This window comes from Notothenia coriiceps, unplaced genomic scaffold (assembly GCF_000735185.1).
Source record: "Notothenia coriiceps isolate Sejong01 unplaced genomic scaffold, NC01 NC01_scaffold00023584, whole genome shotgun sequence".
Lineage (NCBI taxonomy): Eukaryota > Metazoa > Chordata > Actinopteri > Perciformes > Nototheniidae > Notothenia > Notothenia coriiceps.
This window is the reverse complement of record NW_011356285.1, coordinates 239,769-256,821: the sequence shown is the minus strand read 5'-3', so window position 1 is coordinate 256,821 and position 17,053 is coordinate 239,769. Positions and strand designations below refer to the sequence as shown.

General features: G+C 38.3%; 1 protein-coding gene across 8 annotated transcripts; it reads left to right on the top strand.

Moving 5' to 3' along the window:
- The first annotated feature begins 1,522 nt into the window (after positions 1-1,522).
- On the top strand, positions 1,523-10,797 carry LOC104954619 (potassium channel subfamily K member 16-like). 8 transcript variants are annotated; one of them, XM_010781775.1, is made up of 6 exons: positions 1,523-2,820; positions 3,185-3,299; positions 3,382-3,548; positions 4,092-4,260; positions 4,451-4,669; positions 5,783-5,907. In XM_010781775.1, the coding sequence occupies exons 1-5, from the start codon at positions 2,608-2,610 to the stop codon at positions 4,657-4,659; spliced, it is 873 nt and encodes a 290-aa protein (XP_010780077.1). In that variant the 5' UTR covers positions 1,523-2,607; the 3' UTR covers positions 4,660-4,669; positions 5,783-5,907. The 8 variants fall into 8 exon arrangements, with proteins under 8 accessions (XP_010780077.1, XP_010780082.1, XP_010780080.1 ...); XM_010781780.1 differs by lacking the exons at positions 4,451-4,669; positions 5,783-5,907 and adding an exon at positions 9,636-10,797 and having other exon boundaries at positions 4,092-4,264; XM_010781778.1 differs by lacking the exon at positions 5,783-5,907 and having other exon boundaries at positions 4,139-4,256; positions 4,451-5,040.
- The last annotated feature ends 6,256 nt before the right edge of the window (positions 10,798-17,053 follow it).

Here is a 17,053-nt window from a genome sequence, read left to right as displayed (position 1 = left end):
GATCTCTCTGTCCGTACACACAAACGGAAAGATTGACATTAAAGTTGACTTTGACTTCAATGAGAGGCCTACTGCCCACAGAGACTAAGTGTCCCAATGTCTTTCACATACAGTGGTGCTCAAAGAGAAACATACTCAATATAACCACAAAGAAATGCAAAAAAGCTACAAAACAACACAAAGAGACTCACAAAAAAAACACGAAAACTGACCTAGAAAGAACTAAAAACACAAAACGACTACAAAGAGATAAAAATAACAACAAAACAAAAAGAGTTTAACTACAAAGTCTGTGTGTCTAGCTCCAACGTATCCTCCTGGGACCCAGCCCATTGAAAATGTCCACTGTAGTGGACATTTTGTCAACATGGATCTCCTTTTACTCATTTGAGCTACTCTATCAATCCCTGATGTACTGTACAGAGGACATCCTGGTCTTTCCAGTGATATGTCATTGGTTAAAATTGCATGCTGGGAAGTTCCTCTTTCTTTTCATCCAAAATGGCTGGCATACCAAAAACTAAATGTTATAGAAGCAGGAGGAGAAGTCAAATATTGTTGAATAATTTTAATTTTTGCCATGAAAATAATATATGTTCTTGTTTATTAACATGTGAGGAACTATATAATTAGTTCTGAAAGCAATTAAATAATTCAAGTTTTCAAATAACAGCCCTTTTATAAATGTCCATTCTAGTGGACGTCAGGACCATCTTCATGGACTTAATGACTCAATATTGTTGCAGGAGACGGAACTGAAGCAGACATTTTCTGTACCAGATAGTTCAGGGAGATTAAGATTTTGAGCTCTCAGATGATGAGAGAGATGATGATTTCACACCTGGGATAGAAGAGGGTCAAGAGGAAGGGGGGGAAAGATGCAGGAGGCTCCATGAACGCACAGATACAGACAGAGAGACAGATAGGGACGAGCTGGAAAGACATGGCCCTCTGTGGGCCAAGAGTAGCACGTATGTCTTATTGTTGTTTTTATTTTAAGTGGAGCCATGAAAAATGAGAATTGCCTCAGGAATGCAAGCTTTGTTTCTATGAGCATGGTCAAATGGAGACCACATCCATACAACTAGTCAAGATGACCCTACAGCCCGTGCCGACTGGAGTCAATGAGGTACTTTTCCACTACATTGACTACAAAGTCTTTGAAGATCTGGAAAGATTCACCAAAAACCAAACTAGTTTTTTAGTGACCAAATAAACAGCAATGTTCAGATCAATTACTTATTCATGTTTTAAATAAAGGTGAATGTATTATTGTATTAATATCACTCTATAACCATAATACGTTACATAGTCTATCTGTTAATTTTGGCTGTCTTTTCAAACTAATATGGTCCCGACGTCCTCTACAGTGGACATACTGTAACATTTAAAAATAAAATAAAAAGGCTAAATTGCAAGATATTTTTTTAACCCTAAATAGGTAGGAAATCGGAAGACACTTTTTTTCCTTGGGTCCCAGGAGGATATAACAGGCAGTAAACATTTTTATTTTAATTCTATATAAACTTTCTTTGTGTGTTTTCATTCAAAGTTTATGTACTGCATGCCGTAACCCACATTATTATTTTAATAGTTTAAGCTTGTTTTTACGTGATCTGTTACCTTACATAAAACATGCTCAGTTTACTCACCAATGACAAACTCCAGATGGTGTGAATATTTTTTGCAGCATTGGAAATATATCTAAGGCTACAATATGTAATATAATTTATAGCCGTCATAGACATCTAACTCTTTACTATATTCTTGCTACATTCTTACTCCACCCCAAATGGGACTTTGGGACAACAAACCGACCAGAGCATAACTGAATGTTTCTATGATAATTATAGCTGTAGTTATTGGCATCTAGTCTAAAGTCGTAAAATGCTTTTCTTATACGTCCTCTGAGGCATTTGAAACATGCCAGAATACTAAACACTACAGCGATATAACCCCATTAAGTTCTCTCATGACTCATCTTTCAACTCTTTGCTTTATGACACACAGTCTATTAGGGCTTTCGACATTTCCGCAAAATTCAACAGCAACTAAAGTAAATATAGTTTTTGTTTGAAATGTACCTTTCCGATAAAAGGATTCCTCACTATGGAGAATGTTATTGAAAGGCTCTGCTATCATTGGGTGCTCAGACAACCACCAGCAGTAAGGTAAAACATTAACTTTTGTTCTGCTGACACGACGCTGCCAACGCTTCCTTATTAGTGGAAACAGTTGAAAGTGTATGTGTGTATGTCCAGATGTCGTGCTAATGGAGAAGAGGAGTTTAATCGTTACACAAGCAACCCATAAATCAAAGCCCAACATCCCTGACCAATCAGAGAAGGAGCATCGAGTCGAGATGTTTCACCTTTGGAGCATTATCCAGTTCGAGCATGTCACCCCCATGATACCAAACATCCGCCATTTCTAGCTTTGTCTCGCTTTTGACAATCTTTTGGAGAAGAATATATTTGCAGCAATGGAAGTCATCTTTTGGGAACTACTAATGAGATCTGCATATTTCGTCAACACTTTGATTGTCAAACCTTTCTGAAGCGATTGACCTCTAAGTTTGAGCATCAGAGTTTGGGTCCATTCTGGTTGATGGCGAGGTTCCAGTATGTGCGGTTCAAAGTGAGCTGGACAGCAATTTTGACTCTGGCCCACTTCACGTACCTGCTGGTTGGGGCCACCATCTTCCAGATACTGGAGCGGGAGGCAGAGAGCAATAACCGGAACCATTTCCAACTGGAGAAGTTACATTTCTTGGCAAACTACACCTGCCTGGATGGACCAGCCTTGGAGAAATTTGTTCAGGTTCTTTAACAATTCTTGAATTTATAAAAACATTAACAGTGTTAAGGTTTATTAAAATGTAACTGGATAATTTTTAAATATAATTACATTTGCCATATTAGTTGGTGTTGTTTTTGTTTTCTACAACATTTTTTGACATGCTTAAATACATGGTTTGTCTTTCAAAGAGTAAATATGACAATAAAATCAGTATCAAATACTTAGTGCCAGATACATTAAGAGATCAATTTTATTATTAGGTTGTGTACACATTAATAAATGGTGTTACAGTAACCTGTCCTAATAAATCAATAAGTAGGTCATGATCCAAAATAATTTGTTTTTTTATTACTACTTTATTACCATTTTTTGTATGTGTTTGCAGGTGATTTTGGATGCCTGGGAAAAGGGAGTGAACCCCTCAGGCAACTCAACAAACCCCAGCAACTGGGATTTTAGTAGCTCCTTCTTTTTTGCAGGCACAGTTGTCACAACTATAGGTGCACATCTTTAAGTATTCATTATTTTAACTGGCTCATTTAAAAAAGAGAATATAATGACAACTCCTTGTCTTGTCCACAGGCTACGGGAACCTCTCCCCCAGCACTGTATCTGGTCAAGTGTTTTGTGTGTTTTACGCACTATGTGGAATCCCCCTGAACCTGGCCTTCCTCAAACAGCTGGGGAAGTGTCTCACCATCCATCTGGGTCGACTGGAGAGGGGAATGGTCTCAGTTGTTCCTCACAAGGTACTGACGCATTAGCCATTAGGTCATCAAAAATGAATGTTGTTCGATATGTCAATGACAAAAATAGGTTAATGGCAAGTGGTTAACATTAAAATGACCGTGGTAATATCCACAATATTACTAAACTCATGTCTGTGTATTGTACAATAAGTCGATATAGAAAGGACATGTCCATATATGGTGCGACAAGTCAATGGCGTAAAAAAGATTGAGGTCAAGTACATGATAATATGTTGTACAATAAATCAATTACATTTAAAAGTATCATGGACATTTCCATTAATTGTACAATATACGTATATACATGTTGATATACGGTATCAAATATTGTATGAAGTTAATATTTTGTACAATATATCAGCAATAACGAGTTACCGTAACAGACTTACTACCAAACAAAAATGGTTGCTTACAGATCCATGATACTTTCTTTGCATTTGCTAGCCATCATTGTTGCGATAAAACATGTTAGGTATGAAAGCAAAAGGTCACTTTGTAATGCCAAAACGAGGCCTATGGATGTGACTTGTTTCTTTCCTATAGCAGACAGTTGAGGCTCTGGCAGTGAGCTTGTTCTTCATCACCGGCAGCCTGCTGTTTTTAGTCATCCCTCCTCTGCTGTTCAGCTACGTGGAAGGCTGGTCGTTTGGCGAGGGCTTCTATTTCACCTTCATTACCCTCAGCACCATTGGTTTTGGAGATTATGTGGTGGGTGAGTAGAGCGAAAGCAAACAAGCACTAATGTGGTGGAAAGTCCACAGCGGTCACCTCTGTTAGATAAGAGTGCCTTTTCATTCTTTGAGGCAATAACTGTGACATTTCAATGAACAAACCATACTACCCGATAATTCTTACTGTGATGTTCAAGCATGTTCTGACAATATCATTTCCATTGCATGTAGGGACTGACCCAGGCAAGGACTACATCTCTCTATACCGCAGCCTTGCAGGCATATGGATCATCTTTGCCTTGGCTTGGCTCGCCCTTATCCTTAACATGGGAGCCAGAACAATGGAGTATGCAATTGGCCTGACTCATCCAGGCTTTAAGAAACAAAAGGAGGAAGAAAACGTGTCCTCAAGTACAATAGAAGACACGTCAAATATGTAATATTCACTAGGTAGAACATATTTTGTGTGACTGTTTTCTTTACATATTGTGTTACATAAAAAACAGTTTTTGTAAGATATTTACCCCTGCATATGTATTACTTTAATTGCTTTACTTTCCTTGTCCTGAGTTTGTTTGATATATTCTATGCAATGCAGAAACAACTTCTGAAGGTTTTTGAATAACAATTCCACCTCAACTTTGGCAAATAATCAGTTCATTGGATCAGGGCCTAGAATCTAACTTCTAAGAATTACATTAAATAATTCAGGACACATTTCTAAACATTTATTAACTATGTAAAAAAAAAAAACAGTAAGTTTGGAGGGCAACAAATATTTGTACTCTTAGTATAAATAGACAATAAGTAACCATTAATCCTTCCTGATTATTTCTTTTTTTATATAATTTAAATACATGAATTGGGATTATGTATTTTTTCATTTGGCAATTTGATGAATAAGAGCCTAGGATTAAAGCCTCAATGTGAAAAGTGTTTTGCCTTATGTTGGAATCCTGTAATGTTTTCTTCCCTCACACAACAGGATGAATTGTTTTGCACTCTTGTTGTAGTTATTCTTTATTTTATATTATCCAACTGCATTATTAGACTGTATTAATGTCCCATGTTGCACATATCTAAATGTCAGATACTTTTGTGTAACATCATGTAAGTCCACAGCTGCGATTGTGTACTGATGGTCATCTCTGGTGCATTGAGCATGGAGGGCTATCTTAAACAAACACATCTAGATGATGGTGTGAGGTGACCCGAGTGATCCTAGAAAGGCAGCTGGGTGACAGGAAGAGGGCTTTTACTGCTCATAATTTTTTTTCATGTTTTTACCAAAAATGGTGGTTAGCAGAGTAAAAACTGCCACTTTCTTGGTTAAACCAGTATGAGAACTGATATCATTTTCAATATAATGTAAACCTAATTGGTCTTGGAGATTGTGCACATCCCCTAGAAACTATACTTTTAAATTACCCCACAGTTGCGGCGCAATGTCATGACCTCATAAACAATGGCTTATTTTGGCCAGAAACGCCAACATTTGACCTTACCCATAGTCATCACCGAAAGCACAACCTATGCTGGTGTCTCTCCCTATTTGCATGGCAGGCCATTGGAGTGACTGAAACAGCAGCTGCAGGTTCATTTGACTGGAATGCAAGGAAAGAAGAGATGACAAGCTGGTAAACACTCACTCCTTCGAGACAAGAGCTTGCCTGGATTCAAGTGTTCTAGCAGGGAGCCAAGATGGGGATAAAGGAAATGCTGAACTGGGCGCGGGTGCCCTCCATCCTCCTGCTCGGGCTGGTTTACGTGGCCTATGTACTGATCGGCGGTGTGATTTTCTGGAAATTGGAGGGAGATCTTGGCGAGAAAGACATCGATCGGCTACTCTTGAGCAAAAAGAAGCTGCTTACGAGGTACACCTGTCTGAACCAAGAAGGCCTGGAACGGGTAGCTGAGGTGAGGTGCAGGACATCAACAGAGGCAACACAGTTATGGGTTTTAGCACATTACACTCAGGCACTCATTTTTGCCACAGACATTCTAAAATGCAAATGTGATGGGACTATTTCACAGCTAATATATGCCTGTAGCCGAACAGTATCTGTATGTTTTGTATATGACAAGTTTTTGGTTTCAAAGGAGACCACTGGATTAACATGGGGACCACAATCCAACTCCTTAAGGTTTTTTAAATGTCTGAATATAGAAACCATAACTACAAATCAATCATGTATCTGACAAATGAACAGTTCTACCCTTCAGCTTCACAAAGGATATTGTTGTTTCCATTACTCTTTATAACTAGCATACATTTGATCGATCTTGTTTTAGATGCTCATGTTTCAAGGCTGACTCCTGCGTAGTAACCAAATAAACCACTTTTATGGGGGGATAATTTAACAGTAACTGGATCATTTTGCCATACAGTGCTTTTAAGCATCTTTGAGCACTAGGAAAAGCGCTATAAAAATGAAATGTATTATTATTATTGAACCAAAAACCACAAAACTAACCTGCTGCCACTATACACAGTGGCAATCAATGGAGGGCCATTTGCAATCACTTGTAGGTTCCTCTATGCAAATACGAATATACAAATACCTTTTCACAACAACACATTCAACTTTCACCGCAGAAAAAATGTGCAATCTTTTCCTTGGAAAGCATTTTTGGCACATTAAACATTCTTGAATCTAGAGAAAGGCATGTCCTAGTGTGCACTACTTTTCAGAGAAATAAAAGCAACAGATTGAATTGAAAATTCTGCCAAGTCACGTGAGACTGGACTCAATTTCTCTGAAATTTGCATTTTGTTTTTGTAGCAGGCATTAGAGGTGATTTGTGTACAACGCCAGCCATAAGGCAGTAAGGTGCAATAAATTCAATTTAGTCAGTTCTTTCAAAAATTAGCTATCATTTACATATTTTGAACTAGGATGTAATGCATAAAAGTAAAGGTACTATGTTGAACAGAACATTCTTGCTAATACCATTATCAGCATCATCATTTTCGAATCATAAATCTGTCAATTAGATTTATGATTCGAAAATTGTAAAAGTAGCGTAGACATGTGGAGATTATCCGGCTGAACAAAACGTGATCAGTCTCTTAAATGTGTGTCAACCACAGACCTTATTTCGAGCTATTTTCCAAAATCCTATGGACAAATTGCATTGCTTCTTTTTGAAGGAACCATCCATTGAAGGAACCCATGCGCAGCTTACTTCCGGTTTTTAGGACGCTTCACTCTGGGCATTGGCCACAACAGAGTAGCTCCGTACAATAATACAAGGCTATATTTTTTTTTTTTAAACGATACTATCTGTCATTTTGTGTTATGTAATGTTATGTGGACCATTGGCCCCATGATACTAACTATAGCTTCCTGTTTGCACATGTCTTTCTTAGCTAACATAACGAAACAGCCGACAGCAGATCCATGCAGTGTAGCTAAGTTACAGCTAGCTGGCTAAACTTAGTTTAGTTTATTTTGGGCTAAAATCGCGATTTTTCATACCACTCATGTTGGTATAATGCATCATGTTAACTGGTGAATTATTTTTGCCAAGCTTCCCAACTAACATATCCACTCAAATATTTTTGTTCTAGCTATAACGTCAACAAGGAAGCAAGCTAGCAGTAACTTAATGCTGCATGGACTTTACCTCGGTTGCTTTGAGACTGTAACTGGTCATTTACAAACAGTAAACTAGTCATTACCAGACATTATTGTATGCTAGCTACACACTATTTGTGCAGTAGGCGAGCTAAAGAACACTCCTTAATTTAAATCAATCCATAGGCTGTGTAACTGAGAAAGTCAGAAATGTTTGTTTCAATCCGTTTACACATTGGCAGTACAAATCAATTTACATGAAGCCTCAATTGTTAAATAAAGTAAATGTAAACTTACTTAATATTGAATACTTAGATAACAAAGTCTTAGGTCTGAGAATGTTTTTATTTTGGAGCAATTTTCCAGTGTAGAACTCAAGACTTGTCATATACTCTGCCTGACACAAGGCTTAGAAAGGTTTTCATTATGTTAAATAGTAAGTAGGTATTAATACACATTAGGAATGTGTATTAATACATACAGGGCGTCACATTATGGTGAATCATAAAGGGCGACCAAAGGCTATGAAATTTGCAATTGTTGTAGTTTAGTTTGACATTTTCCCCTGGTTTGTAATGTTGTTATTAATTTCAGGTTGTTCAAGCAGCGTCCAAGGTGGGACTTAGTTTGAAAGGCAACCAGACCTCGGACGGCTTCTGGAAGTTCACCAGCTCAGCTGTGTTTGCTGCCACTGTAGTCACAACAATAGGTTAGACAACACTGGAAGTGAATTTGAATCATACCCCATGACAAATTTAGCAACATTTTTGTTTGTACAACCTAAACACTTATGATGTCTCTGGTCATTAACCAGGGTTGTAATCTTGTGTTGTAATAACTAATACAGGATATTTCACTATTTAGATGTTCAATCTTTCAAGATGACTTGATTTATTATGATAATGAACCATGAATGAGTGAAATAAGACACTAATAGCTTACAGTTTTGCAGGTTATGGGAACATGAGTCCAAGTTCTACTGCTGGCCAGATATTCTGTGTGTTCTTCGCACTATTTGGTATCCCGCTCAACTTGGTGGTACTCAACAGGGTCGGCAAGTACATCCTTGCTATAGAGAGGAATGTCTCTGACTTCCTCGAGGGGAAGACCAAGCGAAGGGTGAGGAGACCTTTAATTATTCTATGAATATCAGATCACTATGGAAATATTTGTGTTACACATTTTAGGTAGTAAATATTCTTCATGTCTCAATTCTCCCTCCTGCATCTCTCGGCAGAAGTGTACCCGCTTCTTTGTCCACCTGGTGTCTTACCTGTGTGGAGCAGTGCTCTTCTTTGTTATGCCCATGATTGTGTTCCAACTGCAAGAGGGCTGGACCTTCTCCCAGGCCATCTACTATTGCTTCATCACCCTCAGCACCATCGGCTTTGGAGACTTTGTGGCAGGTACAGGAAATAGACTATGTAGGAACAGCCCAGTAAACAGCAGAGAATAGCCATGGTCCCATTTTTGGTGGCAACATTAACTTTTAGGCTTTAGGCTGCATATTTTTCTTGGGTTTTTATAAATACAATATACTTTCATAATGAGCATAGCATTCATTTTGGTGTTGGTATTTTTCAAATGTTGGAAGTTCAACCTCGTATAATAAATCAGTAACCAACTTGGCTTATTTCCAAGACTTCCAAAAATATTGGTATTATGATAAACAAACTGGCAATCAAAAAGTAAAAATTCTAAAGATGAATGAATATTTGGATGATGTTGGTTAAAAATGTAATTGCTGAAAGTTTAACCAACATCATCATCAAAAAAAAAAAGCAATTTATTTTAACAGGGATGCAGGAGGGTTAATTGAGAGTTTCCTTTCCAGACAGTAATCCGGATAAAGTGTACCCAGATTGGTACAGCGTCCTCATGGCCTCCTGGATCTTCTTCGGCCTGGCCTGGCTCGCCCTCCTCATCAACCACTCCATCGACATCCTTGAGCGGCTCAACACGCACTGCAGAATGCGCTGGGGTGGTCAGAAGCCAGAGGAAGAGTCTGGCAGTGCAGAGGGAGAAAACCCAGACACACAGGTGGAGGAGGAAGACGAGAACAAGAAGCCACCAATAATTCAGTAAAAAAAGGTGAAGATTTCAGTAAGCTTAACCTAGTTGTAGTTTGTAAATCAGGACATGGGAAACAGGCGTAAACTATTGGATAATGTTGAGCCATGGCAGGGTGTGTGTGTGTGTACGTGTGCATGTTTGTGTGCTATAAGACTGTAAATGTTGAGAGTGTGATACTGCCGCTAAAATATTGACTCATTTTTGTTGAGTGAGGATTTTTTTCCCACACTGTTAATATGTGACTCATTATTGTTTGCTTGTTAATGTACTTGGTTTAAGAAAAACCTCTGCGATTAGAGTGTAAGGCTACTAGGTCAACACTTACTTTGCTTCATGCATATGTCCATGGGTTAGTGGTCAGGATAAACTGCAGTCAGTGTTGTCTGTGGCTCTCTCGTGTGTTGCTAATGACCACAAACCAAGTCATTTGCCAACTAAGTAGCAATTTGCATTTGACTGTGTGAGAGACAGAATGGCCCATGCACCACTTATTGACTGTTGATGCCCAAAATTAAAACATTTGTTTACTGCAAATACATTTAAATGTATTTCATTATTTTTCATTCAAATTGAAGGTAATGGGATTTTTTTCTCGTAAGAAATATAGGTAACCTAATTATTTGACCACACTAAACACAGTGATACAACAACTCATATCTAAATTTACCCAATACAATTCTACTAGTATATTGAAACCAGATTGTTTTTAATTTACTTTAGGGAACTTTAGGGAAGCCCATAAATGCTGAAATTATCTTTGCATCCACTAGGTGTCGTTGCAATACTAGTGGAGAAGTCAACCCAGAGGAAAAGCAGCAAACACTCACTGTACTGTATGTTAGTGTATAATGTAATAATATAAACTAACCATATTATATATATAATCCTCACACTCAATATATTCATGCTCTTCATATGTTTATGTCCCAGTGCAGGTATATATAACCTCTATCATGCAACTTTTATAGAAATGTTATTTCTTGTCCTTATTGCATGATTAAATAAAAGTGTACAATCATGATTTAATTCTTATTATTTCGTTTTTTGTGTATTTTTCTTTCATGCATACTTCTCTTGACAGTGACCCACAGTAGAATAGCAGCACATAGAGGCGCAGACGAGGGTCAAATATCACAGAGCAAGTCAGTAAGGAGGAGTGAATGACAAAGACAGACGGCGAGCGGCGGGAAGAGAGAGTGGAAAATGCTGAGTAGATGGATAGTGAAACAAGGAAAATAAAGTAGGTGAGGAATAGGAGATATTTGAGGGGAAGTGCAAAAATAACCCAGACAGCAAAGGAAAAGGAAGGATTTCTCCTTTCTGTTCTGCTATATAATGTGGATAGTGAGAAGTATGAAGTGAGAGTGACACCACTGTGACCGTTGTACAACAAAACGCCACATACCTGTTTGGCCACGGTTCAATGAGGACTCAGCATGTGTGAGAAGACTGGTGCCATGTCCTATTTCTGTCCAACCGACCACTGGTAAAGTCTGCACGCTGTCCACAATGAGACAACATACACAATCCATAGACTGGATCTTCTATGTTGTCATTTTATTATGTTGTCTATTCTGTACACAAGACATCTATTGCTCGTCTGTCAGATCTGTGAGAGGGATTCTTCCTCGAGGTTACTTCCATTTTTACCCTCATTGATTTTGAGAGTTTTTCCTTGTCCGCTGCAAGGGTCTCAGGACAGGGGGTGTTGTATACTTTAAAGATTGAAGATAAAGCCCCCTGAGACAAATGACTGTCATTTGTGATTTTTGGGATATAAAGATAACATTTGTTTGACAAGGTTCTGAAAATAAGAAGCAACTATTTATAATTTATCTTTATTTGATTTACCAAAGGAACATCTTATTCAATCATAAGGTCAAACTGCAGATATGAAACACTACCATGTACACTGGGCTGCAAATGTTGCACTAGGATCCTTAATAATAATCTTTTTTTTAAGTCTGACCTCATGGTGTATGCTGTCTAACCTTAAAGGTGACTTATCATGCTCATTTCCCAATTCATGCTTGTGAATTGGATGTCAACTAAAAATGTGTTTATGCTTTATGTTAGAAAAAAACCTTTATTTTTCTCATACTGTCTTCTTTATTATGCCTGTATTAACCCTCTGACGGAAACGCTCCGTTTTGGGGCCTGTCTCTTTAAGGCCTCCAGAGCAATGAAGTGAGTTTTTAACATTATGTGCCCTTTAAGAGATATGTTTAGCTATTCCCATGGCTTAAAAAAAAAAACTCAAAATGCATTGTGTATTCATGCTTTGAGTTTGATAGATAAAAAAATAAGCTTGAATGGTCCAGCTGGTTAAGGAAATAACTGAGCCTTTAATGTCTTGGACCAGTTTTTACTTATTCAAAACTTCAGTAGTAACTAACAAGAATAGGGATGATTTGTTCTTTCCAACAGATACTCTTTCCCATGTTACAAGGGCTGAAGCCATGACTCATTGAAAGATGATCTTACACACCCTCAAGGTGAATTCAGTTACATGATTTTTCTCATGAAAGTTTAACAAACAAGGCTTCTCTGAAAGACAGAAACAACAGCATATCATAAAAAACACAACACGAATGCCACTAAAACACTGCATAGCACAGATTTACAGTGTTTCCAGGTCTGTCAAAATTAGATGTTCATCTTGCATAACAAATTACATTTAACACTCTCAAAATTGAGGCCATAGTGTCACGAAAATTTGAAATATGTGGGTGTGTCTGCCTGTGCGTGTTTCACGTTACGTGTCCACAACTGTGCAGCAGCTGCAACAGAAGGCGTTACATAGTCTCCTGGAAACATTTAGGGTGCAACCAGAGCAACATACAGTACAGAAAGAACAGCTTTCGATCTCTAAATGTGTGCAATGCACAATGCAAAAGGCGTAAAATATATATATATTTTTAAAAGCACGTGTTCCACAAAGAAACAGGAAACAACATAAATCATCACATGCATGCACAAGGGCCCGCCCGTATGTTCTTTATCTCGTCTGCGACGCAGCAGAAATGTCACGTGAAATGCATCTCACCTGACCCATTAATGATGTGGATGTGCTTTAAAGGTTTTGCGTGTGACCAGTAATGTACTGTCTGACCTTACTAGGCAAATTCAGAAAACACTGCTGAGTGATATTGTTTTATAAGAAGCACAGACACTTATAAAATACTTTAAATGGGACAAGATTACGGTTATACAATTAGCATAAGTTATTTACAGGAAGAATGCCAAACTGCTAAAACAGTGTGCACAAATGATTGATGGTTTAATGTTATACAAATATAACACTGTGTGCTTTAGCATTTGTGACTTAAGCCTGCCTTTGCTTTTACTGTAAGTCACTTTGTTTGCAATCCATTAGTCTTCTCGGAGTGCAAACAAGGAGGCATTTTCACTACTGGTGACATTAAAGGCTTCATGTTACTATAAACTACAACCATTTGGTATTAATGTCATATACAAAGCTAATCCATTTATTTGGGACTAATGGTAGTTTTTTCTAAGATGTAGTCTTCTGCTACGATGTACTGAATTCTAGCAGAGTTCGAATAGTCAAAACAGAATGACGTCCACTGTGTTTTCCCTACACACATTTCCCTCATGACGTTTTCCATTGCGGTCAACAAAGGATGCAAAGAAGAATAAGGACATAGCACCATTGTTGTCTTTTGCTAAGAGATTCTCACTACATAGGCTACAGATATTTTTCAAGCAACTGAAAATGAGTGCTATGATAAAGTCAATGCTCTAAAATTCAAAAAAGAAATCCGGTCAAGGCCTATATTAAGGGTACCATCAGGGCCACCCCTCCCTTCACGCAGATCACGCAGACTGCGTGGGGCCTCACCTTGCTGAGGGGGCCTCATCTTGCGGACGATCTATGCGCGAATGCGGCGTAATTAATCTTATGCGCAAATGTGGCGTAATTATGTGCTCTTCAGTTTCCCCCGCTGCGAGGCTCGTTTCAAAAATAATGCCGAAGTAACAACATACTGATACCGGTCTGCAGACAGACGGCAGGCGAAAAACCTTTTAAAATGCGTGTTTTCTGAATGGAGATCGGATTGATCAGGATAAGCTAACGTTGTGCTCCGTCCACACAGGTCCACACTCACAACAACGGCCTATACAGACATCAATAAACCAGCGACTGTATTCGCCATGACACAGACAGTCTGTGGTTTGTACTTGTTTAACTTTTGTCTAGTTTCTGAACAGATATGAGGAGCTGTGAGCTCTGAGTGCTAACAGCTAACAGCTGATGTTTTGGTCTTATGGTTCGCATTGAAGATGACGTCATGGCAGTTTTACGCAGCGTCGCTCCGCCCGCCGAACAGACGATCGCCCCGCCTACGCTGCGTTACTATAGTTACTACCCCAGTTGGTCAACTGTAATGGCAACGCAGCGTAAAGTGAGCCTGCCCTACCAAGGCCTAACCATACCGTACTAAGCCGTGCTAGGTCCTGCAGTGGAAAAGCGCCATTAGATACTTAGAGGTTATTATTAACTGTTTGACTGCAGCCCTGGTGGGGCAAGTTTCAAACAGGAAGTAACATGTTTAACTACGCAGGGGAGCTAAAGCTACTTTAGCTTTGGCGCTTTTGACAACATTAGAGCTCTGAAGTCTCTTAATCAGGTTTAAGAGATGTTCTGCACATGACCACTTTATCTAGATTACATTTAATGCTATTTAGATATGTAAGTGTATTAGCAGGTCATGTTTCAAAAGGTCTGTATTTGAACTGCTGGCTTGGAGGCTGAGAGAAATTGATTAAACTCATACCCTTGCGGTTAACTGCAGTCAGGCTTGAAATATTCCGTTTGAACCATTTTAACTCCTAGTCAGCAGCACAGAGTTTCATCATCACATTTCTGTGGTTATTAATCATTGACGAGAAAAACAAATCTGCTCTGATTGTGCGGGTATAACAGAAACAGCTACACAGAGATAACAGTGGAAGATAAAGCTCATTTAGGAGTGCAATTAAGAAACATGACTGCAGTAAATGCTTTAGTGATAGCCTAATAAAAATTGTTCATGTCACTAAACATAAAAATAAACTAATCACTAAAAGGCAGATACAGTTCTGTAAAAAATAATCAGTTGTCACGTTCTTACACAACGGCCATGTATAATAAGTAGCTTGCTCCCCTTGTATTTTCTCGATTTTTATTCCAGTTTACCATAAATTTTCATGTTTCATTTTAAGATCTAGAAAACTGATATGTTTTGTCATATGCGTGTCCTACTTCATCCAACTCATTGGACCTGAACTCCCTGTTTTGAGCCAATGGGAGGAGAACATACATATCATGCCCCCAAGTCCTGTGTTAATTTTTTATCTCATGCCGCCTCCACAACCCAGCTCGGTCTGTCTGTAATGTTCTGAGTTAACCTCCCTTAAACTCCCCCATCTCTGACAGTTTAACCTCCCTGTTTGTGTGCATTTCTTAACCTGATTTATTGACAGTCCTTGTTTGCTTTTCCTTACGAGGTATCGACAAAAAAATCGACACAAATCCCAACAATCAAAATAATCAGACGGGTGGGCAGATAGGCTTCTTCTGAGTAAACAACATTAGGCAAGTGTTGCCACAAACTGGAAGATGTAGACAGAGAAGATAGAATGAGGGAAGATCAACTGATGGCCAAACAGACCAGACGGCTCTTTATGGGAAATACAATCTAAAGTTGAACATTCGTTTAAATTGCCTTATCCAAAAATATTCCACCACACAGCCTTATATAGGAGACCTAAGGGAATGTCTAGAGGCTGAGAGGAGTGTGCTGAGTCACTGAAAACATGGACATGTATCTGCCTGCAGTTGTTTGTCTGGTAAGGGTCGCTGACAACATCACCTCCTCTTTCTTCATCTGTGTTTTTGTCTTTACCCTTACATCAGAGCGCCAAAACAAGGTGCAAAATGTGTCATGTTGAACATAAAAAGTGCAGGATGTCTGCCAGCAAAAAGGGCCGAAGCCACTCTGAAACTGTCTCACAAAAGACCAGGCAGAGCAGACAGATAGTAATGAAAGCAAGGCCACAGTGACCTGCCCAAAACACTGTGAAAGCTCACCTTCCCCTAGTACTGAAGCTCACACTCATGCCAACATATCTGGATACATACATGATGTGTACTTAAGGGAACTTTTTAACACAACGATACCTTTTGAAGGCCTGCTTGAACATAAAACAATGTTCTTTGAATGATAATAAGAAGAGGCTCTTTAGACATGCTACTGTAGTAGCTACGTAGGCCTTTATTTAGACACAGTGGTGCTTCATGTTAACAATGACAGTGCTAATGTTTATCATATTTACCATCTTGGGTCAGGCCTACAATGTAAAAAAAAAAAGAATAAAGAAAGAAATATTTTGTAATTTTGCTTAATTTAACCACTACTTTACATTGATAAACTGAAAAAACACAGGTATTGACTATCCTATTATAGTAAAAGAAAACCTACATTTTAACACATTTTGACTTGTATTACTTTGAGGATTGAATTGTTAAATATGTGAATTTCAGGTTATAAAAACTGTGTAAACTTGTGAGTTAAATACAACAACAACAACAACAACAAAGTTGAATGTTATTAACATGTTGGGTGTGAATTCCTACCAGAGCACAATACAGAGGAGACATTTGTCTATGCCATGATAAATCTATAAACTAGCTCATAGTTGTCAGCATTCACTGCAGGCAAACCTAATGTGTCTAATAAACCTAATCACTTATGATTTCTAAGTAGAAGAAGAAGAAGATATACTTTATTAATCCCTCAGAGGGAAATGTCTTCCCCCACTCTGTTGTGTTTAAACACATTACACACACAGGGAGGATATACAAGCACTAACAGACAGTTTGGTGCGTTCACAACCCAAGTAACATTGACCTGCTAATGTCTTTCAATACAAGAAAAAGCTGTGACAATTTCTGACATAATTTAGCTTTTCACAGATGATCAGATATGTAATCTGCGATTGCTACAACTGCACTGTCCGTGTTTGTTAGGGAAGTAGCTTTTAGAAATGTATCAATGAACTAAAATGTGTGACTTTAACTCAATATTTAAAACACAGAATGATTGGTGCACAGTATGCAAAAAACATATTGAGTTTCACTGTAAGTGAAAAATGAAAGGATCTAGAAGTTAAATAACAT